This window comes from Alligator mississippiensis, chromosome 2 (genome assembly GCF_030867095.1).
Source record: "Alligator mississippiensis isolate rAllMis1 chromosome 2, rAllMis1, whole genome shotgun sequence".
Classification (NCBI taxonomy): domain Eukaryota; kingdom Metazoa; phylum Chordata; order Crocodylia; family Alligatoridae; genus Alligator; species Alligator mississippiensis.
Window position 1 is genome coordinate 179,733,964 of NC_081825.1, and position 25,775 is coordinate 179,759,738.

At 49.8% G+C, this 25,775-nt stretch overlaps 1 protein-coding gene and 1 long non-coding RNA gene across 7 annotated transcripts in view; one reads left to right on the forward strand and one right to left on the reverse strand.

The window, feature by feature from the left end:
- Positions 1-1,366, reverse strand: part of LOC109282621 (uncharacterized) — a 40,654-nt gene extending 39,288 nt beyond the window's left edge. For 2 of the 5 annotated variants that reach the window (XR_009459978.1, XR_002089656.2), the window contains exon 1: positions 589-1,345. This is a non-coding gene — a long non-coding RNA (uncharacterized LOC109282621). Of the gene's footprint in view, positions 1-588 lie in introns of all 5 variants that reach the window. The other 3 variants (XR_009459979.1, XR_009459980.1, XR_002089657.2) reach the window with 3 other exon arrangements.
- Positions 1,367-1,469: 103 nt separating this feature from the next.
- On the forward strand, positions 1,470-21,913 carry PGGHG (protein-glucosylgalactosylhydroxylysine glucosidase). Of its 2 annotated transcripts, none has more exons than XM_019485219.1 (14): positions 1,470-1,567; positions 4,090-4,353; positions 6,880-7,090; positions 8,187-8,622; positions 9,428-9,547; positions 9,682-9,813; positions 11,444-11,555; positions 13,579-13,651; positions 13,925-14,061; positions 15,289-15,422; positions 15,550-15,645; positions 16,375-16,472; positions 20,849-21,063; positions 21,564-21,913. In XM_019485219.1, the coding sequence occupies exons 2-14, from the start codon at positions 4,101-4,103 to the stop codon at positions 21,626-21,628; spliced, it is 2,082 nt and encodes a 693-aa protein (XP_019340764.1). In that variant the 5' UTR covers positions 1,470-1,567; positions 4,090-4,100; the 3' UTR covers positions 21,629-21,913. The 2 variants fall into 2 exon arrangements, with proteins under 2 accessions (XP_019340764.1, XP_014459739.1); XM_014604253.2 differs by lacking the exon at positions 1,470-1,567 and adding an exon at positions 3,227-3,368.
- Positions 21,914-25,775: the final 3,862 nt, after the last annotated feature.

The window sequence follows — 25,775 nt, forward strand, 5'->3', positions numbered from 1 at the left end:
GTGCTGCACGCCAGAGGCTGCCTGCAGGGTGTTACTGGGATCTCCTAGTGTGGCTTGCTCCCCTCTCACTGGGCAGTCCCACCAACAAGGACTGTCTGAATAGGTTGCCCCCAGTTGCACGCTCGGGGCCTATGCAATTCCATGGGGCAGTGGGATGAAGTGTTCGGAGGGTTGGTTCTAGGGAAGTGCCACCCCGTGATAAGGATGCAGGTCCCTGGAGGTCTCTGCATGGGGCAGCAGTATTGGAGCACTGGTTCCAGGTGTAAGTGGGGGCACCCTGGATGGAGGGCTCAGTGAGAGGGGGCGGGGGGCACTGGAGCACGTGGGGCTGTGTGAGGGGTGCCCTGATGTATTTCTGCAGGCACCCACCACAGAGGGCTCTTGGCATGGGGCAGTGACAGGGTCAGTCTCACTCTGGGATCCTGGGACTCAGAGCTTGCTGTGGGCATGCAGGTCCTGGTCTGGGACTGGCTGGGACAGTGCAGAGGCATAACTAAAAAGGCAAAACCCCTCTGTGCCCCAGTCTGGGGGAAGAGTGGCACTGAGCACTGGAGAATGGGGAGAGGGAAGAAGGGTAGTCAGTCTTACCTTTCCCAGGAAAAAAAGGTTCTGCAATTGTGTCCGGCCTGCATCAAGTCCATCTTCCCAGACGGTGCAGGGCTGTTTCTGCCCAGCCCCTCCAGCTGAGCTGAGTTTGTGGTGGGGCAGCTGAGCAGGTCAGCAGGGGCAGTGCAGACCCCATCCTCCTCTCCCCTCCTCACTTACAGCCCTGCTCCAACCACACTCCTCCCACAGCCCCCAGCTTCCTTCGCTCCTGCCCTCGCATGCCCTGCACAGCAGCAGCACACGGCACTTGTGGCACACGTGCCAGGGCTTGACCACCCTGGTCTAATTGATGCTGAAAGACACAGTCTCAGCCTGCTCTGTCTCATCATTTCTCACTCATCCCCTTTCCCGGAGTCGCCTGTCTGGCTTCTTACCAGTGCACAAGGCTGCCTAAATGCTGTGCTGAAACGGAGAGCTCTGCCCTTCCCTGTGCCCTTCTTGCAGAGGCCTGGGAAATCATTTGCCTTCATTCCTCTGCCTGCCTCTTCTGTGCGCAGCAATTTCTGTACATTTTTACTGAGCCCCTTTTTATCCCACACCTCCCACTCAGGCTTCATGGGACAGCAGGGAGGGCTGTGCCCCAGCCAGGGCTCCCTGGAGCTGAACTGCCCAGGCAATAGGTAGCAGAACAGCTAGGAAAGGTGCCCTCCCCCTGCTCCTCCCCCAGAGCCAGGCCAGCCCCCTGCAGCAACTTGAGCCCTAAGCTGACTCCTTATTAGGCCTCTGCCCCCCCACTGCGATGTGGCTGGAGCAGTGAGCTCCGTCACAAGACCCCCACTAGGAAACTACCAGGCGTAAAGTTTTTTCTTAAAAAAAAAAGTTAGTTCCTTCCTCCCTGCTCAGCTCACTGACTTCCTTCAACCCCTTGTCCCTCCCCTTCCCAGATCCCCACAGCCGCAGCAGCAGTAGCAGCCGCCGCAGCCCCAAGCTGTCAGAGGCCAGCTGAGCCCCAAAACCAAAGGCAAGATGCAACCCCTCGTTTTGCCCTGCTCGCTTTCCTACAAGCCGGGGAATGCATTCTTCCCTGCCTCGCCTCCGTGGCTGCCAAGTGCGGGTACAGGGGGGGCACTGGAAGGAGGGAAACAGCCAGGAAAGTTTTACAGGCAAGCTATCAAGCATGAGCAGAAACAGAGGGATTTTCCGGACTGCCAGCATGGCACTGTGGGGAGAGACGGATAGGAGATGAGTTCCCAGCCAATGTTGCTATGCTCTCGTACGGCCATGCCCCACAAAGCTACTTGGCTTGCAGTGCCCCTGCTGGTTTTACCTCAGTATAACTGTATTATGATGTGACCTGCTGGAGAGCTCACAAGCTCCAGACCTGAGCCACCACCCTCTCCCTACCCGCATGGTGCCAGGTGCTGTAGATGCAGAGCAAAGAGATGGTCCCTGTCCCAGAAAGCTCAGAGTCAAAAGGCACATCTACATGTGCACTTTAATGTGTCGTAAACGATTTTACTGCACGTTAACGTGTCACATAAAAAGTGACATTACGCTAATGCTCAGTAAAATATTCTATTGTGCATTAAGCATCACTAAAAAGTGTGCAAATGCACTACTGCGCATTAGCACAGCCTAAGGCACATTAATTTAGTACCTCACATTGGGGGTACAAAATTTAATGCACATTAGAAAAGATGCATTAATGCACGTGTAGATGTGCCCAAAGTGTGGATCATGAGGAAAGGGAGGAGAGTTGGAACAAGGGAGATCAGGAGATGATATGGAGTCATTGAAACAAGCAGAGGAATTTGAAGGAATGAGCAATTGAGAAACTGATGTGTCTGGTGCTAGCAAGTGGGTCATCAGTCCGGAGAGAAGAGGAAAGGAAGATAGTGTCATATTCTGTTGCTTTTCTCTTGAAAGAAATCGATGAGATCTTGTGTGGAAAGAGATATAGAAGCAAGAAAAGGGGAGGGAGGGGTTGAGGCACGAGTCCAAGGTGGTAAGAAGGCAGCTGGAATGGCTGGAGTGCGATTCACCTGAGCAGGAGAAATAGGGATGTTTCACATAGGGAATGCAAGGTCTGCAGGAGGAGAGAGTGGCTCTGCAGTGCCACAAACCAGTAGAGACGTTCCTGGAAGGGAGAAGTAGAGGAAACACAGGCCAGCTGTGAGTGAGACTGGGGGGATAACAGAGCAGGCCTTGTGTTTAGAAAGAGCCAAGGTCAGAGGAGCATGAATAGAGGAAGAAGGGAAGAGAGGGCAGGGAGCCAGAGGGCTGATGAGAAGCCATTGAAGCTGATGAATGGGAAGTCACAGAAAAGCAGTGACCCTATAGAGAAAACAAGCAGCTAGTGCTGAGCCCCACTGAGGATAACGTGAAGCTTTCTAATGACCTCAGGGGGATTCAGACCAGGCCCTAAAGATCACAGACCCAGGGGACTGGGGATGTCACCTGAAAACCTAGGACCAGACAACACCGTGTCTCTTAAGAACAGAGAGGAGACTTGCTGTGCACTAATTCACGGGCAGTTTACAGGGGGCAGAGAATAATCCACAGGCCCGAGTTTGTATGTGGGAGAAACATTTTCACTTGATGTAGAATTTGGGTCCAAGTGTCCAATCTGCCTGGCACCTCCCCCAAACCCAAAGTGGGTTCAAAACTCTTCTCTTCATAGATCCATGGCTTATAAAGCCAGACAGGGCCATTATGACTGAAGAGTCTGACTTCCTGCAAGCACTCAGCCATAGGACTTCCTCAGATTAATTCCTCACTGAAACAGGCTGATGCAGTGGTGTTTCACAACCCATGTCAGACAGGTAAGAAGGACTGCACAGAGTGGCAGAGAGTACGGAGACAGGTGCTGGCCCCATTTCCACTACCACAGATGTCATGTGAATAGTTACATGCATTTTTCAAGGGCAAGTGGAAGCTTTGCACTGCTATGAGTGTAGATCAGTGCTGCCCCCTTCCTCACCCTTGCTCCGTCTCCGTGGTCTAGTCAGTTAATTCAGACTGACCCTGCAGCCTGGCCTTCCAGGTCGAGACTTCCTCCCAGCCCCACCTGCTTACCTGAATCTCTACTCTGTAGCACCCCGTCCTGTTCCAGTCACAGACCCACCACACTGCTAGCACTGCAACATCACCCTAACTTACTGTATAGCTATTCCCATCCTCTAAGCCAAAGGACCAGGAGGCTGGAGCCCTCTGAGGAGAGAAGAGGCCAGAAGTCCCAAATCTGTCAGAAACTGAAGGTAAACCATTCCTAGACATGCTGGCAAACATCTCCTCACCAGCCACAAACCACGGCAAGACCCTAATGCCCCTTCACAAATTCATCACAAAGCAAACTGAGTATCTCACCATCCCACAAGCAGGGCCATCTTGGACACCACCTTGCTGCCCACAATCCACTCTACAGCCTCAGCCTGGCCCCAGGATAATGTTGCATTAACCTTGGGGTTTTCTGCCTCTATTAAAAGTTCTTGCTGTGCTCTCTTATTCAGTCAACACCTCTGGTTCTCTTTGTTCCCCATTCAGAGTAGGCACCAATGGCCAACAGTGGAGATGATCCCACTGTATTCAGCTGCACTGCACTGCCCTCAGACTCCCGTCTTCTTCCGACAGTCACCAATGCCTATCTGGGCACCCGAGTGTATAGGGACATCCTCCATGTAAATGGCATCTATAATGGGGCCGTGGGGGACACTCACCGTGCTGATGTCCCCAGCCCCATCAACGTCAGAATGAAGGTATCCAGTAAGGATGGAGTGACCGAGACCTTCTCCTTGAGCACCAGGACAGGTAACCAGTGAAGGCTCCAGCTTTCACATGGCAGCTACTTTCTTGAGCTATCATGTCTTGCTTGCCAGCTCTTCTTTTCCTCTTATTGTCAGTGTCTCCCTTCTGAAGAGGTTAACTCGCTCCCTACCAACATTGTCCTTTCCCATGTGGTCAGGAAGGACCTCTCAGTCTTCCAGGAGACCTGCTCATCCCTAGTGTAACTCCACTGGCTTCTGGGAGAACTTCATTGGCTTATGAGAGCAAGGAACTGCCATATTAAGTTAGACTGGATGTCTATCTATCTCAGCATCATGTCTCCAACAGTAGGAAGCAGTGGATGCCATAGAACAGGGGTTTCAAACTGCTCTGGCCTCCTGGGTCAGATCCAGACTGTGGTTTTTTGTGGGACAGATCTAAGCAGTGGAGCAAGTGGTATCAGGGAGCCCTGCAGCTTAACACAGCTGTCACTCATCCCCCACCACCAAAACACAGCCCCAACAGGACTCTGGACTTCATATTTTTGGTGATGGGCCTCCACTCTCCCCCCCTGAATCCCAGCACTTCTATAAGCCCCCGCAGGTCAGATGATACAGCTGTGCAGGCTGTATATGTGACTCCCGTACCTTTGAGGGATTATATAAGAAACAGGGCATATGTAGAATGACTCATCCTGTGTCACATTCTCTCACTAACAGTCATCACAGGGTTAGGGATGTCCAGAGCCAGAGGCTACATCCTCAACTGCTATGTTTAACAGTCCCTAATGAATCAATGCTCGAAAACTTGGTCTAATCCATTTTGAACTCAGTTTTACTACATAATAAGTGTTGTCAATGAGCACCATGGGGTAATTATGTACTGTATAAAAAAGTATATCCTTTGGTTTGTTTTAAACCTCTTGCTCAATCATTTGAACAATGTGTCCCTTAGTTTTTTGTGTGCCTAAGACCAGAGTGAGCTTGGCTCTGCATTTGTACTGGATCCAGAACATGCCTTCATGTTTCCTTTCATGCCTGTGCACTGGTATCATTGGCTGCCATTGACCAAAAACGTGACTGGCTCTGGGAACAGTGAAATGCATGGGAACATTCAGCTAGAAGAGCTCTTCTGAGAAATTCAAAGGTTAGTTTCACAAACTAGTGGAGTAACATCTTGAAAAATGAAAACTCCTATACAAAGGTATAAGGGATTTTACCCTACTTGAGTGCTGTGGACTTGCTTCACTTTAGCCTAACACTTTTAAGGCTGGTCATGTTGGAGTGGACAGATAGTTTCCCTTTAACCTAAGAATAAGGAAAACAAAAGACTATTTTCAGACCAGGCCTGTGCACAAGCTGGAACTGTGTTAAATAAATGGTGTTTGCCTGTGATATTTGGTAGAACAGTGTATAACACAGTGCACCACTGGCTGCTCCAGCCAGGTAAACTGTATCAGCAGCACCTCAGAAGCCAGAACTGCATTTAAACGTAGCTCTAGAAAAGATAGTACCAGCACACATGAAGACAGTGGGCACATCTACACGAGATGCTACTGTGCAGTAGCAACAAGCAACTGTGCAGTAACTCATTGCTACTGCGCAGTAGGAGGTCACTAACTGTGACACAACGCTACTGCGCAGTAGTAACAAGCTACTGCACAGTAGCTTGTTGCTACTGTGCAGTAGTGTCAGAAAAAAAATGTTTGGGGACACTGCTGCACAGTAACAATTGCAAGTCCTCTGCTTATGTAGGCACAACCAGTGTAGATCAGTAGATCTGACTCTGGGTCAGAACTTTGAGCCTGGATGCAGTTTAGGATCCAGGTCAGCATATTAGCTACCTTCACTATCTCTCAGTCTAAACACCTGACACTTAAAAAGGGCTAAAGGTGGCCCAGATCTTGAATCCCCAAGTGTAGGACAGTTCAGATCCAAAGTTTCAAGTATACAGGCCCACTGATCCTAGGCTCGGTTACATGGGTGGAAAGCTAGTGTGAGTGAGTAGAGAATCAGGCCCAGGAAGCCTAAATCCGGAGTTTACTGCTGGGGTTTCATAGCTTTCATAGATTTCACAGACATTAGGACTGGAAGGGACCTCAGGAGATCATTGAGTCCAGCCTCAGGGGCAGGAAGTCAGCAGGGATCATAGGATCCCAGCAAGATAAACATCAAAATGTCTCTTGAAGGTGTTCAAAGTAGGTGCTTGAACCACCTCTGGTGGCAGTCTATTCCAGACCTTGGGGGCTCAGGCAGTAAAGACATTAAAATCCAGTCCTTTCTTTTGTGGCCTGACACACAAATGCATGTTGCTAATAAATCCCTGCGGGGTTTCCCCAAACTGGGGAGGTTTATATTTCTTGGAGGAACTGGGTGCAGTGCAGATACCTGTTCCAGTGAAACCTCTCCCTCCCTTCCCCTCTTGAAACAAAAAGATCCTCGGGGGGGTCCACACAGGCACAGGGGTCCTCCCCATACAGCTCTGATAACCGAACCAGGATCACAATCTAGAGAGCAGACAAGAATGATTGAGAAGGCAAGCTTCAAAGGATCACTCTGTGTGTGTCTGCAGGGACCTTCAGCCATGTAATTCAGTCTCCTGAGTACACCGCCACCCACAGGATCTATGCCCACCATGCCCGTGTGCACCTGCTGGCCTTCAGCATCACCATCCAGCGATCAACGACGAAAAGGCAACCCATCACAGTGCAGCTTCAGAGTCAGTTCACCCCAAAGAGCCCAGATGTGGACTTTAACCGGGGGCCGGATTACCAAGGAGCTCAGTGAGTATTATGACTATGGAAGGGTGCTCCCAGCAGGGCTGCAATCTAGGGAAGAAAGGACTTTCTGCCTCTCCAAATGTAAAGTAAGTGACAAGGATAAAGAGAACAGCTGGGGTTCTCCTCTGTCATCAAGGGCTACATGGCCTTGAAGAGCATCAACCATCCTCCAGAGGATTAGGCCTTGACAGTCCAGCTTCTTGGGGATGCCCAAGGCTCTCCATGCTCTTGGAGGTGCCACGTGGCATGGCTGTGGACACTTTGATTGTAACAGCAACATTGGATAGAATAGAAGACAGAGAACCCAAAAGCTGAGAATTCAGTTGTCTCCCTGTTGACCAGAGCCCCCCACCCCTGTCCAGCTCAGGGAGACAACTCACTTACCTTCAGCTGAAAATTCATTATCATTACTACGATTTTTTTAAAAACAGGTAGCACAGATGTCCCAGTAGTTTGTGCCTTCCCTGAGGAGTCTTGGACTTCTCTGAGACCTTGCAGACAGGTCTTGTCCAGGAGAAGACATTTTGCTATTGGTATTATTCTGCGTTCCCCTCACAAGTTCATGGAAGATGACCACATGAAGGAAGGGGACAAATTAAACAGCAGAGGAGAGGAGAGAGGGTGTTTCAATGGAGAACCCAAATCAGAAAGGAATTTTTCCCTGGGTCATCTGTCCATCTTCCGTATCTATCCCTGTGTCTTCTTGCCCCTTCTGCTTCTGTACCCTGCTGCCCTTCCCATACCATAAAACAGCAGCAGATGGAGACTGCAGTCTGCAGTGTAAACATGCTCTCAATTAAAGGCACTAAGTGGAGACTCAGGAGATCTGGGTTCAGTTCCTGGCTCTACTAGCTCAGTCCTTCAAGGGCCCAGTATAGGGGGAGGGTGAGTGTATGTTGAATGGGATCCATTCTGTACAAGATTACAGGGCAGAACTACCAGTGCCATGAATTGATGTAACTCCGCTGAAATAAATGGAGCTACACTGGCTTACCCTAGCAGAGGGTCTGGCCTGTGGAGAGTTTATTTTGTAACCCCTCTTCTTGCTAAACACTGAGCAAGCTCAGCAATTTTCCACTCTGTTTGATGCCTCTCCTAGATACATCTATGGGAAAACCTTGATCCCGGAAGTGGAGGGGGGCCCCCAGCCCGCTGTGCACATGGTCTGGACCCCGGTGCCACAGGCCGTGATCCTGTTGGGCGAAGAGCAGGAGCGATCCTGGGAGTTCCTGACTGCAGTGGCAGAGAGCGAGGAGGGAGTGAAGAGGCACTTCCGGGAAGGAATGTCCCTGGTTGCTGCTGGCTCCTTATACTCCTCTCACACACAGGCCTGGGCGGCACAGTGGAGGGGATGCTGTGTAGATGTGGATGGGCCTCTCCCTTTGAAGCATGCTGTGTATGGCTGCCTCTATTACCTGCTAAGTGCTATTCCTCCCCTGGGGTCTTCTGGCTTCCTTTTCCATGGGATCAGTCCTGGTGGGTTATCCAACGGCACACAGGGAGAAGACTACTGGGGACATGTGTTCTGGGACCAGGTGCGTTCCCAGCTGTACTTCCAGCCATGTGTTCAAGATCTCTAGTCTACAGCACTCCCAGGCCCTCTAAGACCCAGTACCAAGCTGTAGTAAGGCCATGTCCTGCTTCCCAGGTGGCCAGTTGGGTGTGGGTGTGCATCTAATAGTGCTCAGAGTCTGGAAGAATGGCTGGTATCACTCATTTTGGAGAATGGGGATCATGCTGTGCCCAAACCCTATCCACATGACTTAGAACCTGATGGGTGACCTGAGATAGGCAGGATTAGCATGCTCCTGCAGCTGCGTGAAATCTTGAGATGTGACCATACTCAGCTCAGAACATCTCCTCTTGTCTGTAGAGCATCCACAGTGTGAGCAGCACTCCTTTCCCAGCGTAACTGGTCTGGCTGGTCAGCCTTCCCCTGGCTGTACAGCATCCCTGAGCACACAGCCCACTGCATGAATATCTTCCCTCTGAGCATACCAGGATAACTGCTTGGACCTCCCCAGCAGGACACAAGCCGGATTCAGTGGCAGCATTGGGGTGGATACTCAGGCATGGCATGAAACGCCTGAGGCAGTTGTGGCCACAACTGTGTGGCCACAATTGCCTCATGTTACTTTTATCACATTAAAAGAGCAGCATCTCTGACTCATTACAACGTTGCCATTGACAGCTGTGGTCCCATGCCGTGAGCATGGATCCTAGCTCCCCCGAGGCAATGAGTGCAATTCTTGGCACAAGCACGGTGTTGTCTCCATGTCCAGGCCCACTCAGCACATCAGGGCCTCCCCTCGTGTCACTAAGCCCACTCTCTGTTTTCAGGACACCTGGATGTTCCCCAACATCTTGCTGTTCTACCCAGAGGCAGCCCGTGCCATCCTAGAGTACCGCATAAGGACACTAGATGGAGCCATGCACAATGCACAGGAGCTGGGATACAAGGTAGGAGCCCAACATGGCCTGCTTAGGGAGCTGGCAGAAAATGCCCTGGCCAGGGGACCTGCACCTGCAGAGGTCGTGCTGTGCTTAGGCAGGTGGCCATGCTCAGCCTCCCACTGGGTATTTTCCTCCGGCAGGGCGCTAAGTTCCCATGGGAGAGCGCAGCTACAGGCCGTGAGGTCTGCCCGGAGGAGGTCTATGGAGCTCAGGAAATTCACATCACTGGGGACGTCCTGCTGGCCTTTGAGCAGTACTACCACCTCACACAGGTAACCCCAGCACATGCAGGGGTGGGACAGAAGAGAAGGCAGGCTTGTTGGCCTCCTGGAAAGCTTAGATGTGAAGGCTGCTTGTGATTCTCAGCTTCTTGTCCCAGAGCAGATCTTCTTGGTTATCCTCTTCCCTTTGCAAGCATATTTCCCCTTCCTCAGCCCTGGCTGTCTTGCTGGACTGGCCTGACATCTTGTTAACCACACCAAGGCTGGTCTTTCCTTCACCCTGCTCCCCGCTATGACGGATATGTCCTGCAGCTTTCTTTTCTCCTGCTATTTTGTTCCCCTTTATCAGCTCTTCCTTACTCTCACTCCAAATACATCCTTCCTCTTTCTGGCACGAGCTAAGGAACCACACACACCCCACACAGAGCTAAGAAATGTCCCCATTGATCTTTGCAGCTGTCCTTCTTTTTATCCACCCATGTAGGACTCTGCCTTCTCTTAAGAAGCTGGCAGAGCTGGCATGAGGCTTTCTTTAGGCTGCCTCTTAAGGTGTGGCCACCTAGTAAAACAAGGGTGTTGCATACCAGGTTAAAATACCAGGGAAGACAAGGTGAAGGGGGTATGAACTCAGGTTAACAGCTCAAGTCCGAGCTATGAGGTACCTGCCTGGAGGGTCTTGCCCTTCCACTGAGAATAAAACTGATGATCACCAGATCTGGGACCAAAAGGGCCCTAAGGTCAGATGAGCAAGGACTGGGGTTGGTTTTGCCTTCCTCTGGCACAAAATAGAGTCCTCATCCTAGGATCCCTTGAACACATATTAACCTAAAATGCCTGTGCCTTTACATTGCCACTGTCTCCCCTGCTTTTCACCACTGTGGTTCTGGTGCAGGAGGGGCAGGAGTGGATGAATTTTAGGATTCTTTGGATACAGGGTTGCCTGCCAATGCAGGGGACTGGATGCGATAGCCCAGGAGGCCCCTTCCAGTCCTATGTTCCTCTGCTCCCTATGCTCCCCTATGGGAGTTTGGTGTTGGACGTCAGCTGCTCACTCAGGTTAGAAGCATACTGCCCTGCCTTCACTGCGAACATGCTGCTTTGTACAGACAGGCCTAAAGTGCAGTTTGCAAGGCTGTTTGTACTAAGGGCCTGAGTTTTCCCCTGATTCCTAAACAGGCTCAGGCCTCCGGCAAAAGCTTATTACATTCTTTAGAACAGGTCAAAGGGCTGCTCTCTCCATAAAGGTGGGCCACCCTCCACTCCCTCTGCTGTGCTGCTTGGAGGATGGGATATGATTACTTCCCCACAAGGAAGTTACACACTCTTATGCAGCCCCAGTTCCACTTCTGCTGCAATCCCCAGGGTTGCATCCACCTCCACTCACACTGAATTTGGCTTGGTTTCCTCATATAGATAGATGCTGAGGCAGGGAAAGAGGGGATGCCACATAGGGCCAGGTCTGCCCAGCACTGCCCAGGTATCCTAGGCCTCTCACAAGCCTCCTTGGGAACTGTGCCCTGCTGATAGCTGATTTCCCAGAAGGGGACACAGTTGCTATGATCCCAGCCAGTGAGCTCTGGTGTTGGTGTCCATCATGGACACTGAATTCCCATTCTCTAAGTGGGTGTGAGTTTCTGTGCCTCCTTCCTCATGGCTCCTCTCTGGGTTCTTCCTTCTCCAGGATACGAAGCTGTTCAGGGAGGATGGAGGCTGGAATCTGGTGGGTGCAGTGTCCCAGTACTGGTGCAGCAGAATGGTGTGGAGCGAGGAGGAGCAGTGCTACCACATCAAAGGTACTTCCCTGCTGACAGCTAGTTTCCAGAAGAGGATGCCACAGGTGAAAGCTTGCTGCTCATCTGACTGGATCTGCTTCAGTTCAGTCTATGGGAGCACTGTCTCTTTGAATGGGAATACATAGGCACTCAAGCCCCTGCCATCCTGTCCATCTTACAAGGGCAGGGTAACACCCCCCCCCCCCCCCCCCCGCGCATACACAGGGTACTTTAACAGGTTTTAATTAGAACCAGCCTCCCTCTGTCCTCAGCAAGTGGCTGGAGCAGGTCCACTGCCACCATCACCAAATCTGCACTCTCTATACTGCATGTCGGACAGGAGGGCTGTAATGCGGGGAGTTCCTCATCTATGCCTGGAGGAAGAATACCTTAACCAGCAGTGTCATAGGACCCATGCTGAGCCTGACCAGGGAAATAAACATTGCCCCCATTCTGGTAAAGACAAACTATTTGTGGAAATAGAGAATGTGGCCGTTATCAGGAGTGGAAACCTGTACTGGGACAGAGTTGGTGCCTTAGTACTGTGGGCCTTTTTTTCCAGAGACCCAGGTTCCAGCACTGTGATAGGTGCCACGTGACAATAAGTGTGGGCTCACTTAGTCCTTGAAGGAGGTATTTGTTATTGTCCTCAAACCAGCACCTATGTTGGCATGAGGTATACATGTGGCAGCATGACACATCTTCCCTTGTGTGGTGAGAGATACGGGGGAGTGAGGTATGTTACACCTGCCATGGCTGGCCAAGGGGCAGTGGGCCACAAAGAAAAAGGTACATGCCTTTACTCTGGGCTTGGAGCTGGACCATTTGTCTGCACCCATGGGATAAGAAAGAGCAAGAAAGCAGGAGGAACAGCAGACCAGGAGAGACAACTTTGGTAGAGCTGTGAGGAGTAGCTATTAGGCTAGAGTCTACTAATTTACCCTGCAGCAGGATAGTAATTGTAAATACAAATATTATCCTGCTGTGGAGTAAAAAACTCTGCAGCAGCACACATGCAGATGCTGATGAGGCTGGCTAAAGTATAAGAGTGCTTCAGTGTGAGAGCTGCCTGCCAGCTAGCCCCACACTGAAGCACCCTCATGCCCAGCCAGCCCCTCTGCTACATGTTGAGCTGGAGCAAGCAGCCCCAGGCTGGCTGGCAGGTTGACCCTGCCAGCCAGGATGTGGCACCCAGGATGTGGTACCCAAAAGCAATAAGCTGCAGAATTTATTGTAGTATTTTCAGGGAAACATCTTTTTTTCTTCTTCCTACCTTTCAAAAACAAGATGAGTTATTCAGGGTGGCATGTTGTATTTAGAAAATATGGTAATATTTAAATATCAGGGATCCTTCCCTAGCTGAGAAGTAGAGGTCTCTTGTACAGGGATGTTCTTCTCCCCTTCCACCCCTTACAAAGGCAGCGGTCAAACTTGGTATGAGGGAAAGATACATGAATACTGCTCTGGAGTTGGGAACTGCACTTACTGATTTATATAGAAAGTATTGTGCATGCATACTTCATCCATTGCACCCTGCCTGTGAGCCTCACCCCTGATGTAAAGGAAACTCCCCCTAGAGAGTTTCATAAGAAAGTAGCTCAGTCTCCCTGCCCTGGTAGCCTGTGACCTCTTTAAAAAGAAGACAGGTAGATTTGCACCTGTAAAGACTAACTAAATAAGATATAGTGAGCATAAGCTTTCATGAACCAAAGCTTGCTTCTTCAAGCAGAGAGAGGTAGTTAGCTATGTTGGTCTTTAATAAGGCCACCAATAAGGGTGAGAACTTTCCCTCACATTGCCTATTGCAGGCATGCCAGGCATCTGGACCAGGGGCATTGTTAGGGCTGGTCAGAGGTGTAAACAGAGAACTAGGCTGGGATCACAACTTGCTTCCGCTAGCCGCCCAGAGAGAATACAAAGCAAAGCAATGACCTCTTGAAAAGAAAAGTTTCACAGCTCGTGCCTCTCCCAGGAGCAAGGGGTTTAACACAGAACTGGTCCAAGCTGTGCCATGGTGTGAAGTGTCTCCTCACTTTCCCTCCAGGTGTCATGCCCCCAGACGAATATCACTACCAGGTCGATAACTCCGTTTACACCAACGCTGTGGCCCAGAGGAGGTAACATGCATGATTTGCAGCAACACTGTACAATCCTTCCAGGCTCTTCCTTGCTGCTCAGTGATCTGGCAAGTTTCAGAAGAAAGCCAGGCTTCAGGGGGCCTCTGCTGTTCTCTTGTGCCTATGCTTAGAATCACACTCTTTTGATTTTTCTGTTTCCTTTGCAGGGGGTCTGGCTTGACTAGCTCCTTTCCTTTTATTACACTAGTTTGCCCTGTAAAGGGTTGCATTCACCAGGTCAGATATAAACTACCTTTCTTCACTTCCCTCCAGCTTAAACTTTGCCGCTGACCTGGCCCGTGACTTTCAGATACCAGTCCCCGAGGAATGGCTTGAGTTTGCCAAAGAAGTCAAGGTGCCATTTGATACTGAAAAGAAGTACCACCCTGAGTATGACGGGTACCGCCCGGGTGAGTTGAGGGGTGTAGGGAGGGGGTACTGCAGCTGAACTTTGATTTAGCCACTGAGGATAACAGATCAATGACCCAATGATACTCACCCACCTGGGGTTAAGGGCAAGTGACTGCATCATGGACCTCATACTGTTCTGGAAATGTCTGTACTGATGCTGGTTGAATGCTGCTGGCGATGGTAGGTCATTGAACCTTGGTTCTTGTTACAATGGCATTCACTCCTGAGCTGGTATCTGGCACTGTCTGGGCTGTTCCACATCACGGGGCTCTTACAAAAGAAGTTGACTTAAGATAGGAACGGGTACACGATGCTGGGGGAATATGCCTTTTCTTTAGCTGAGGATGATGTCTTTGTTAACTGAATATATCTGTACACACATTGGGCCAGTTTCTTCCACCTAGTGAGCCTTTACGTGGACTTAGGTGCCTAAGTGTCATTCTGTTTCACCTGATTTTACTTTGGTAACACATTGTTATCTGACTCTTAAGACTGAGTCACAAAAAACTAGCAACAAGAAGGAGGACCCACTCACCATTTGCATTAAGGATAGTTTATTAGGGAGTCAAGCAGGGTCTAACAGAATTACACCTAGGTACCTGAGTCCACTCACATGCTTAATAGGTAGAACAGAATCTGGCTTATCCAGACTGAGTTTCCAAGGCAGAGCACTACAGTTAACCAGTCTTGAAGAACCTGGTTCCAGTCACTGCACACTGAAGTTGACTCAGTTGATCAGCTCATGACAGTGCCTTCTTGTTCTTGATTAGAGGGTTTTGCATGGGCACATACACTTTTGTAGGCTGCTCCGTGCTGCCTTGTTTTCAGTAGTTTCCCCAGCCTGCCCAACACGATGTGGTGACCATGCCTTTTTGGTCATGTCCTGGCCCTGAGCCAGCTTCCAGAGAATGTAGCAGCTAAGACCGCATCGCCCGAAGGCTCTATCAGTGAACAGAAAGTTTCAGTGTCTCTATCTAACTTCCCTCTGACCTGCAGTCACTTGCCTTGCCTAGACTGCCATTCCAACTGCATTATATTTATTCACTAGAAATGGTCCCTATCTCCATTGTCTTCAAGGACTCTCTAGTTGAATTTGCTCAGTTTAATGATGATGCAGCTGGCCCTGGAAACTCCCCTGGGGATCTGAGAGTCCAGGGCAGGAGGGCCCATCACCAGTCATTCCTTAGGTATATGTAGGAGGACCCTCTGTCTGTCCCATTCCCCAGGTGAGCATGTGAAACAGGCGGATGTTGTCCTGCTGGGATTCCCTATGATGTATCCCATGAGCCCTGAAGTCCGAAGGAATGACCTGGAGATGTACGAACCTGTCACTGAGCAGGATGGGCCAGCCATGACTTGGGTAAGCAGCCAAGCAGAGCTGTTTCAGAGTGAAAGGGCTGAGCCTTCTTCATGGCTTGGCAAAGCACCCGGCAAGAGTGCACTGGGGAGGCCATGGTGGGTCCCATGCCTGGTCCTTTTTCCTGCAGAGCATGTTTGCAGTAGGCTGGATGGAGCTGAAGGAGGTCCAGAGGGCACAGAGCCAACTGAGCAAGTGCTTCAACAACATCACTGAGCCGTTCAAGGTCAGTTCACTCATACTGGACCCTACACTAACTGCATTACTGTGCACAGCGTTGTCATCATTATATGTGCATGTTATATACTGCAAGACTGTTCCATGCCCCCGTCTCCTCTCTGCATGCTTGTGGGTGGGCAGAAAGTGTTTGTGGGGGGGGCATTTAACTCCCACCCATCTCCATCCCTGCCTGCCAGGGAAAGCAGGAGTAAAGCCTCAGAATCATGTGCCTTGGCACCTCTGTTCTCCTCCACCCTTTTGTGGGCAGGGTCAGTGGTACTGGCATCATGTTGTATCCTGGCCAGCTCTCTCTCCAACTCCTCATATCTCGGAGAAGCAGCCAGAATGGGGGAGCACAATGCATCTGCTCAGAGGGCTAGGAGACTGCCTGACATCAGCTCCCACTTCCCTTTAAGCCACATCCACTCCCCACCCCTCCATCCAGCACTTTCTCTCTTCATGCTGGGTGAGGAGCAGTGAGGCAGGGAGAATATAACCTCCCCCTTACTCCTCACCTACAGTGCCAGATCAGCAGGACCAAATGAAAAGAGGGCCATACTCCATTTCCCCCCTCAGTTCTGGGACCAGGCACAACTCCCTGGGCTCCCTGAGAAGGAGTCAGACAAGCAACTGCATTACTACTGAATGGTTTTCCATCCTCAAGTCATTTTACAAAGAGCAGCTGGGGCCCCCTGTCCCTACCAGTGAGTCACTTCTTTCTTGTTCTTTGGGACAGATCTGGTCAGAGAACTCAGACGGGTCTGGAGCCGTGAATTTTCTGACGGGGATGGGTGGCTTCCTGCAAGCTGTCCTCTTTGGATACACAGGGTTCAGGTGAGAAACGTGACTGTAGTTCAGCGATTGTTCCCAGTAGGCTGGAGATTGAGCACCCTCCCCTCCAAGCCATGTCCTCTGAAAGTTCTCTATAAGTAACACACAAACAGTGAGATTTACAATCCCCCAGGAATCCAAGGTCCTGGCAGTGACCAGTGAATTGCAGAGGATTTGATTAAGTACTTTGTTGTCCTGTCACCTCATTGCATGAACTTCAGCAGGAATAGAGTCAGGCCAGCTATGAGACCTTCTATAAATCAATATCTTCAGTGAAGCTTGAAACCCCAGTATAGTCTCATGGTCCCTGAGAACACCACTGGAGCATCCTGTGCCTTAGCAGCAAAAGTGCTTGCCTTGGTTATCCAGACCTAGCCAAGGCAGAGGAAAAGGCAGTAGCTCCAGCTCCTTCACTAACAAAGGGTGGATCAGGCTACTAAAACTTGAAGCCACCTGTTCTGCAGGTATTGTGATTAATCCAAGAGAAAAAAAAAATCAGACAAATACTCCTGAAAAATGGAGAACTAGAAAATCTGATTTCTTTGCATATAGGCTGCACAATATCAGCATTTTAAAAAATTACAAAGCAGGATGCTTGACTGATATTTTAAGTCTCTGTGCTGATGTTTTATACTTTAGATAGATATATTTCCCCCCCACCCCCTTAGGTAATGCCTTCTTAGTTCTTTTGAAATATATGCAGCATTTCATTTCTCAAATTCTTGGAAATGGGTATGGAAAATATTGTGCATGGAAGTCACTTCTTGAGTGGACACAAGGCTCTGTTGAACTTTCATCACTGCAAATATTAATAGTAGCCTTCATCTCCAGGGAGGGCTGGGCTCCCGTTTCTGTGGAGATAAGATGACCAGAACATCATGGTTGGGGTGAACATAATACTAAGGGCAAAATTACATGTTATACTTAGACCATACTAAATCTGTGGAACGTTAAGCAGTGTTAAAGTTACAACACGCTGTGAGCAGTTGCACATTAAGGGTTAATACCATTTCTTGCCTGCATAGCTCTGGTTTGCCACTAGAGGGCTGGCAGGCAGAGGCATGGCTAGGAACCAGGATACCTGGGCTTTCTTCCTGCTCTGAGTGGGGGTGGGCCAGGGAGAGAGCTGAGAGTAGTGCATCCTGGGATGCTGAAGAACTGCAAAATGTTCATTTTATCTCCATGGAGCATATTGAAGTTAGCCTAACATGAACTGAGTAGCACAGCCCAGAGTTGATGTTTACCTGAAGTGACATAACTTTGAAACACTCACTTAGCATGAGTTAACAAGCTTTAATGTGTGGACACTGGTGTTTTAAGCACCCTTAATATAGTCTAAGTGTAATGTGTAACCTCACCCACTCTTTATTTCATGATGATACAAACTATTGCTTCCTTACTGTCCTCTAGTGACCACCCTGGGCACTCTAAATACTCAAAATTAACACCACACTTAGAATAATAATAATAGTAGCAGTAGTAGCAGCAGCAAACTTTACCATTATAAAAAGAGAGAAAATGAAGATCAGAGAAACAAAGTGACTTCCCCAAAGTGGCATGGTGAGTTACTTGCAGATCTGGGAAGAGGATGTCTTGCCAGATGTCTTGCCTCTCTCAGTCCCATGTCTCAACCTTCCTGTCTTCAGATACTACATGAGTGTTCCTCTCCTGGCAGAAGAAGAGAGGGTGTAAAAATCAGCTATAGCAAAGTGCCATTTTATAAATCCCCTTTCTGCCTCCCTTTTCCTCTCCTTGCTAGTTAGGAACATGGTTTTAGGCAGACTGGGGCTCTCTCCTTTCTGTCTAGTTCAGTGGTCTTCAACCATTGGTGATGCGTAGGGGGTACACGCGGGTGCACATGCACCCCCCGAGATTGGTGGTGCACCCCTGAGAGAAGTGCTGCCAATGCTGCTGGCAATGCCTGTGGGTAGTCAACACTCGCCCCCACCCCCCCCGACGGCATCTGCGGGCGGTTGCCTATCGCCACTGGTCACTGTCGATGCTGCCAGTGGTGTTTGCAGGTGGTCACCGACCGCCAATTGGCGCTCACCACCCTTCACCTCCACCGCCAACACTGCTGTGGCCACCTGCAGGAGCTCACCTCTGCCACCACAGCCTGTGGGTGGTTGCTATGCCCCCACAGCCTCCAGGGGCAAGCGTTGCTCATATCTCCAACCTTTTTAAGTAGGAGATCACCTTTGGCATTTCAAAGCAACCCAAAATCTACCATACGCTGCTGCCTTCCCCCTCCCTCCCCACCCAGCAGGTAAGTCTGTGGGGGGGAGGGCGGGGGCAGATCGAGGTAGAGGGACAAAAAAAATTGGGGGCGCACCTCCCCAGCAGTAAGTCCCACCTGGCCAGGGCTCCACTCAACTTACCCCTGCTTCCACCTCTGTGGCACTGTCCCTCATTGCGGAGACCTCGATCAAGCCCCCGCCCCTTCCCTCCCCCACGGACTGACCTGCTGGGTTGGAGCACATGCGTGCATGTATGCAGGCACCCAGCCCCCCACCTCAGCCTTGGATCAACTCCTAGAGGCTCCAAGATCTACCGGTGATTGAGATCCACTGGTTGGTGACCACTGGTCTAGCTGCTTCACCTAAAATTTTGTTTCGCCCACTGATACCACAGGTGAGTCTTTACCACCAAGAGGCTGATTATGGCATCCCTGAGGCAGGAGGAGGGTGCGGGGGAGCGTCCAGCTTACAAACAGACATCCTGGCAAACAGCATTCAAGGAGAGACATGACAGGAAAGAAATACACCTCTGCAGAGGGGCTCTGACCATCTGTTTAAGATTTACCAGCGCATGGTAATAATAGCCAAGCCCTTTTAGGAAAGCAGTTGTTTTGGTTTATCTCCAATGAAAACTGGTTGCAGCCACAGCATTTATATCCAGCCCTGGAGTGGAGCAAAGCCAACTGAATCAATATGGGGTTGGAATGAAATAAAGGCTTAGCTATCACCATACTAAGTAAGGGCAGCAGCCTCCAGGCTTAAGAATAACATCTTCCCTGAAGCTCCAGAAAAACTGTAAACAATGAAAGGGGCCCAAAATATGCCGCAGGGAGGGAACTCAGCAGTAAGAGGCACACATGAGGAGGGGAAATCTCTTGCTGAGCGTGCCTAACAACGGTTGGGTGAGACAAAAATGGAGCCAATTCAACAAGCAGGAAGCAGTGGCTGGCTAAGTTACTTAGCTCACCTCGGAGGCCATTACCAAGTATTCTGGTCTTGCGGATACCAAAGCAGGACCCAGCTTAGCTGTCAGGGAATCACCCCCAGGACCCAGGAAGTGATATAAGCACTGCTACAGCACATCTGAGGGGAACAGCTAGGAAATGAGTGGGATACTGTGATTCAGAGAAATACTTGAGACAATTGACCTAACGTCTACCCAAATCAGAAACTAGCGGTCCTAAAACAGCACCTGGAGAACATGTTAACCTAATAGATCTGAGGGAATCTCAAAGCCAAAGCACAACCCAGTATCCAAAACAGACAACCACCAGCCTATTCTTGAAGAGTTTGGTTGAGCTTTGCATTTTGCTATACACCAGAAGAATACTGTCGTATTGTAATGACGTCATCTAGGTGCACTTATCTCAGGAGTGTGTGGTCGGGATCTGAGTTAAGAACAGCTACAATTGCTGGTAGGTATGGATGTGAGCTGCCGCTTTCCTGTCTGAAATCCAACCTCAATTTGTCCAATGTTCAAAACTATTTAGGTGCTGTGTTGCTTGGTTTAGCTGCGGACTCAAGCCATCATGGACTCAAGCCATAAAATCTGGATCTTGGTTCAAAGTTTTACAAACTCAGATCTGATGTTCCAGTTTTGTTTATGTCTAGTTCTGATGTTTGGCTAGAGCAGGTATCCAACAGTTTTGGATGTGCACTTGTACTTATCTAACCCACTCTGTGGCCTAAAAATTGAAGTGGGATATTCCTGTGACCAGTCACTCTCATATTCCAAGCTTTCCTTGCGGAAATAAGCCTTTTGACAATAGCCTTTTTACCTCATAGCTTTAACAATTTCCAATTCTGGTGACACACAAAACCAGAAAGCTGAGTGAGGCACAAAAATAATGAAAAAGTTGTCACCAGTGTCCTGGGCCATTTTGAATGCCCAAAGGGCCTCTCCCTATTTGAGGAGGTTTGCTCTAGGAGAAGCCTGGCTGGAAATTACAGAATACATATAGGGCGCACAAGCTGGCACGCGGCCTATCCCACAAAGTATCTGTCTTTTGCTCGAAGCTCAGGTAGGGAAAGGGGAAGAAATTTAGAGATTATTAACACTGCTTGGAGAACAATATCCCATGTCTCCTCTGGCAGGGATGGCATCAACTCACATGGCCACTGACTTGCCTCTGCCTTTCATAGGATCACAAAGAACAGCCTGAACTTTGACCCTGTCTGCCCAGATGACATTAACAGAATAAAGGTCACAGGAGTCTCTTACCTGGGAAACAAGCTGAATTTCACCATCACCAAAGAGAGAATTAGGATAAAGGTGACAAAGTCCTCAGGTGACCCTCGCTCATCTCTCCTGGAGGCTGTGCTGGTAGAATCAGGGCAGCGCATCCCCTTGCATGAAGGTATGGTGTCTCCCAACTGTGATACTCTGGTATGGTATATACTTTGGAGCATGTTCTGCTATGAAAACATATCTTGCATCCTTTCTAGTGGTGACTCCCACTGAGGAAAGCCATGACTGTCCCCTTAGGAATCTAGCACCCACCCAGCATCCTTTGGGCATATCCACACCACCTTCGGTGGCCCTAGGGAGCAGCACCTTGAAAACATGCCCTGTCTTCTTGCATTCTATGCCTCCAAAAATGTCTTGGTATATATATGCCCTTAGACTGTGGCCTACAACTTCCCCTACTAGAGACTGGAACTGGAGTAGCTGAGATAGCCTCACAACCAGTTCTCTTCTACTATTCCCCGCTGGCTGTCCAACAGGGGCAGGCTGGATATATTATCAGAATTTCCTGCTGTGAGGATGGCTTAGGACACCCTGACCCCAGAGAGTAACTTAATATAGGAGCCTGGAAAGAGGCTCATTGCAATGAGATGTATTTGTTTTCCCTTTCAGGACAAATTGTCGTCTTCCCTACAACTGCTGGCTGGATCCAGAGAGCATCAGCTGAGCCATTTTAAGCCCCAGATGTTTTGTTTTCCAAGCCATGCATTAAAACCAGCAAAATGGCAGAAGTATGGCAGAAAGCAGGAGCCCTCAGGGGAGCATGGGCTAGGGCCCCAAACTGTGTAGCAGTGACTGAGGTTTGGCTGCCCACAGCAATGTGGATGAGTGACCCACTCCAGTGGGGTTGTGCCTGCTTGCCTCCCTTCTTTTGTGGCCAGTGAGCATGTGCTAGGCAGGCGAGGTGTGGTGGAAGTGCACTGTTCCCTTTTGCTTTTGCAAATATTACTGCTGGGAAATGATCCGGGAGTTGTTGTTTTTTCTTCCGTTATTGATGGCTGACTGTGGTTCACCTCACTGATTCCCTGGAGTCCCTTAAGAACCACTAGTTTACCCCTTTTTTGCTGGACTTGGCTTCCACAATCTTCCTTTCAGCACCAATTCATAGTGCTTCCCTGAATTTGTGCCTAGGCCACTGGGAGTGGGACTTTGCCTCCTGTACCTAGGATTGGCATGAGGCATTCACATTTATCAGTGAAGTTAAGAGTTTAGAGGGTAGTTAGGCACCTGGCTTACACACGCTTCAAGCAGATGTTGACTTTATCCTGGGAGAAAATAGTTTCTCCCAGGATAATGTGTGATCATTCAGATGCCTATGTCTGATGTCCAAGGACAAACCCTAATAAGGTTCATGGGACAAGAATTGCTAACAGTTTTTCCTAGGATATCACAAAGTGTATCTGAACAGTTGTCCTGAGATTGCATCACTGAATCAGTGGCAGAAAAGTGGCAGTGCATTCAGCCATTCATTAAGTCCCGCTTGGAAAGGCAACATCTGTACATGCCAATTGTGTACCTTTTCTGTTCCAGGACAAACACAGGCACAACTAGTCCTGGAACGTCTGTTCCTATCCACTGGGACATTCAACAATCTCCTGCTGAAGTCTAGTTTCTATTCTCTTTCCCAAAATTCACTAGAAACCAAAAAGGGAATATGGACTTAAATGGGAAGGTTAGTGCTAGAGTGACTGCAGACCATTTATACTATTAGTACTCAATCTTTGTAGCCTCAAAGCACCCCTCCATTACTTTTCTGAATTTAGTGGCACCCTGGTTGAGAATCACTGAGCTAGAATCCAGCTGGTGCCAGGTAAGGGTGGTAGGGACAGGACTTCATCCCACCAGGCCCTGTTCTTTCCACCATCTGCCTTTTCCCAATCCCCAGTGTCTACATGAAGGGGTAGACATGTCCTCTGCCAGTGAGGTTGCTATTCTGGAGTCTCACACGCCAGCAGCTGGTGCCACCTGTCCTCACATTCCCTCCTCCTGGCCCTAGGAGTGTAGGAAAGTTGGGGGGCGGGGGGAGGGAAGCTGGACTGAAAGGCAAGGCTCCATGAGCCCACATCCATCTGTGGCAGAGCACACTGCTTAGACCACACTGCTTAGTCCTCAGAGGAGCAGCCACAGGCATTGCTTGTCATTGGGATGCTGGGATGGGTGAGGGTGCTGGATAAGGAAAGGAGAACATGTATCTCCTCACCAGGGGCTGCAGCACTATGGTTGAGAACCAATGGTTTATGTACTATATGAAGGGAAGCGCCGAAATAGGGTCATGAATCACAACATCTTAACAATAGGTGAGTGCCAAAAATTGAAGAGTCTTTCTGACTTTACTTATGATTTTGTAACAGAAAAGCCCATGGCAGGAGAGAGGTAACGCAGAGTCTGCTGGACTATTCTAAGCAAAATCTAATGGAAGGTCTCAGTAGTGCAGGGTTTGGAGTCCATCTCTTAAGAGTCAGTGTTGTTCTAAACTGCCTCTCCAGGGTGGCATGTGGGCTGTAGTGTTCTTAGCAGTCATTCCTGATGCATAATGGGCCTGAGGCTACTCTCCCTTATACCCGCATAGCAAGGAATATCTCCCCTAAAGTCAGTGGGGTTGCACTGATATGAAGGAGTGGAGAATCAGGCCCATTCCTTGGTAATCCTCTGCCATGGCTTTTGAGAGGAGCAGTGACAAAATGAAGGCAGTTCCTACCCCAAGAAGAAACAGTCCAGTCAGGGTTCCCAACCCAAGAATTTTTTTTGTTACTGACAATCTACAAACTTGTTACTGACAAGCATACTTTTTCACTGACATACATTTTACAGAATGTAAATGGAACCCTTCTGCCAGGCTCTGGATGTCAGTAACAAGGGTGGGATTCAAATGTAGGGGGTTAACACCAACCATAGTAAAAAAATGTGGTTGTCTATAAAAAGTTTGCAGATTGTCAATAAAAATAATTTTCTTGGGTTGGCAACCCTGCTTCAATTCATCAATAATTTTGCACCCTCCTGTCCTCATCCCAGCAGTTCCTTACTCACTCCCATAGCCTGGTACCCCTCACCACACCCCACACAATGCTGTCCCCACCCCAGGCCATTCCCCAGCCTTATCTCTGTGGACTATGCTCCCCCCGTCCCATCATGGACACCCACCCACTGCCTTTCCCTCTCGTGGCCCCCAGCTCTGACCAAGGCACACTGCCTCACTCCTTTTACCTTGGAGGTGAGCAAGTATTAGAGCCAGGGGATGGCCGAAGGACTCAGTGGCAGCACATGGCTGAGCAATGGGGAGGGGACTACTTAGGCTCCCATGAGACACAAAACCTTGACAAGAGCTCCCTGAAGGTTGCTGTGCTGCTACTCAGCCCCCAAGAGGTGTTGCTCTGCATGGGTGACTGGTACTGCCTTAGTCAGGGGGGGAACGTGCCCCCCCCCCCCCGACCAGTCAGCAACTGGGGGGGAGGGGGGAATCCCCCCGCAGCCAATCTCGGGGTGCTCCCTGAAGTAGCCGTGGTGCTCCCACTCCCTAGCCTGCACTCGCAGGGGGAGCACCGGCGCTCCTGCCTGCCCCCCTTGCCCATCACCTAAGCGAAGAGTGGGGCCTGCCAGAGGGAGCACCGGCACTCTCAGGGGGTGCACGTGCACCCCCATGTACCCCCTGCACATTGCCACTGTTGCTCTGCTCCATCAGTCCATCAAGCACATTGCTGCTTTGTTTATTATGAGCAGGCCCCGTGTTTTTACAGCCTTAATGGACAAACATTGTTTGCCTTATTTTTTATGGGCTGCCCATAAATTGACAGACATTTGGCAACCCCAGGTTCAATGGAGAAAGGAAAAAAAAAACCCAATGGGAAACCTCAAGGAGGAAATTGTGTCCTTTATTGACTATGAATGTAACTATTAGTGCTCACGGGAAGGAACTGCAGGAGGTCAGTGCCTGTGGGAGGTGTGTGAGGGTTGGGGGTTTGCTGACTGGGGTGGGGCATCATGGCAAATGTGTGGAGACAGGGGATGGGAGGAGAATTAGGAGCTGTGAGTAGCATTGCTGGCAGAAAGATGGAGCCATGTCCATGTCTCAAGCTGGAGGCCTGCATCTGAGGAGCAAAAGGGTCATCCCTGCTCCTCAGTTTCTCAAGTTTGTCCACAGTCAAGATAGCCTCCACAGGCTCACGTTGATCTCCCCCTTCCTCCTCACAGTCTTCTTCATGAGCTGACCCCTCAGCACCCAGTATGCCAGGCTCAAAATCGTACCACAAGGAAGAGCTGGGTGGCTGCTGCCACATGTCTGCCAGCCTCCCCAGAGGAGACAAGCCCAGGAGTTTGCCATTTCTGCATTACATCTGTTGCACACAGGAAACGATTAGAGTGTTAGAGCTGCTGCTCAATGCCTGAGAAGGCCCTTGCTCATGGAAAGGTGGTGCTGTGGTAAGGGGAGGAGAAATCATCTGCACTGGAAAGAGAAGAGAACCTGGAAGGCTTGTGGAAGGGAAGGGTGCATTGTTCAGCCACCCTCCTTTCACCCCTAGCCAGGTCTTTATCTGACTCTGTCAGAGCCCTAAAGATAAATATCCTTCCAGTAGCCCTGCTGTCCATACTGCTGCACTTCCAAGCACCTCAGAGAACTAGGGGCGTCCATCTGTGTGCAGTACAGCAACACCCTTCTCCCTCAGAGCTGGCCTGTATATAGTATACCAAACCCTTCTTCTTCAGAGCTTGTCCCTATAACATTATATCAGCTCCTTCTCCCTCACAGTTGTCCTATATACAACAGAACAGCCCCTTCTTCCTGAGTCAGTATGCACACACTGCAGTCACCCTTTCTCCCACAAAGTC

What these genes read in the sequence shown, in the direction of transcription:
- PGGHG (XM_019485219.1), top strand. Translation starts at nt 4,101, where the DNA reads ATGGCCAACAGTGGAGATGATCCCACTGTATTCAGCTGCACTGCACTG. An exon ending in CACAGGAGCTGGGATACAAG is followed by an intron (nt 9,548 to 9,681) that starts GTAGGAGCCCAA and finishes TTCCTCCGGCAG; the next exon opens with GGCGCTAAGTTCCCATGGGA. An exon ending in GTATGACGGGTACCGCCCGG is followed by an intron (nt 14,062 to 15,288) that starts GTGAGTTGAGGG and finishes CCCATTCCCCAG; the next exon opens with GTGAGCATGTGAAACAGGCG.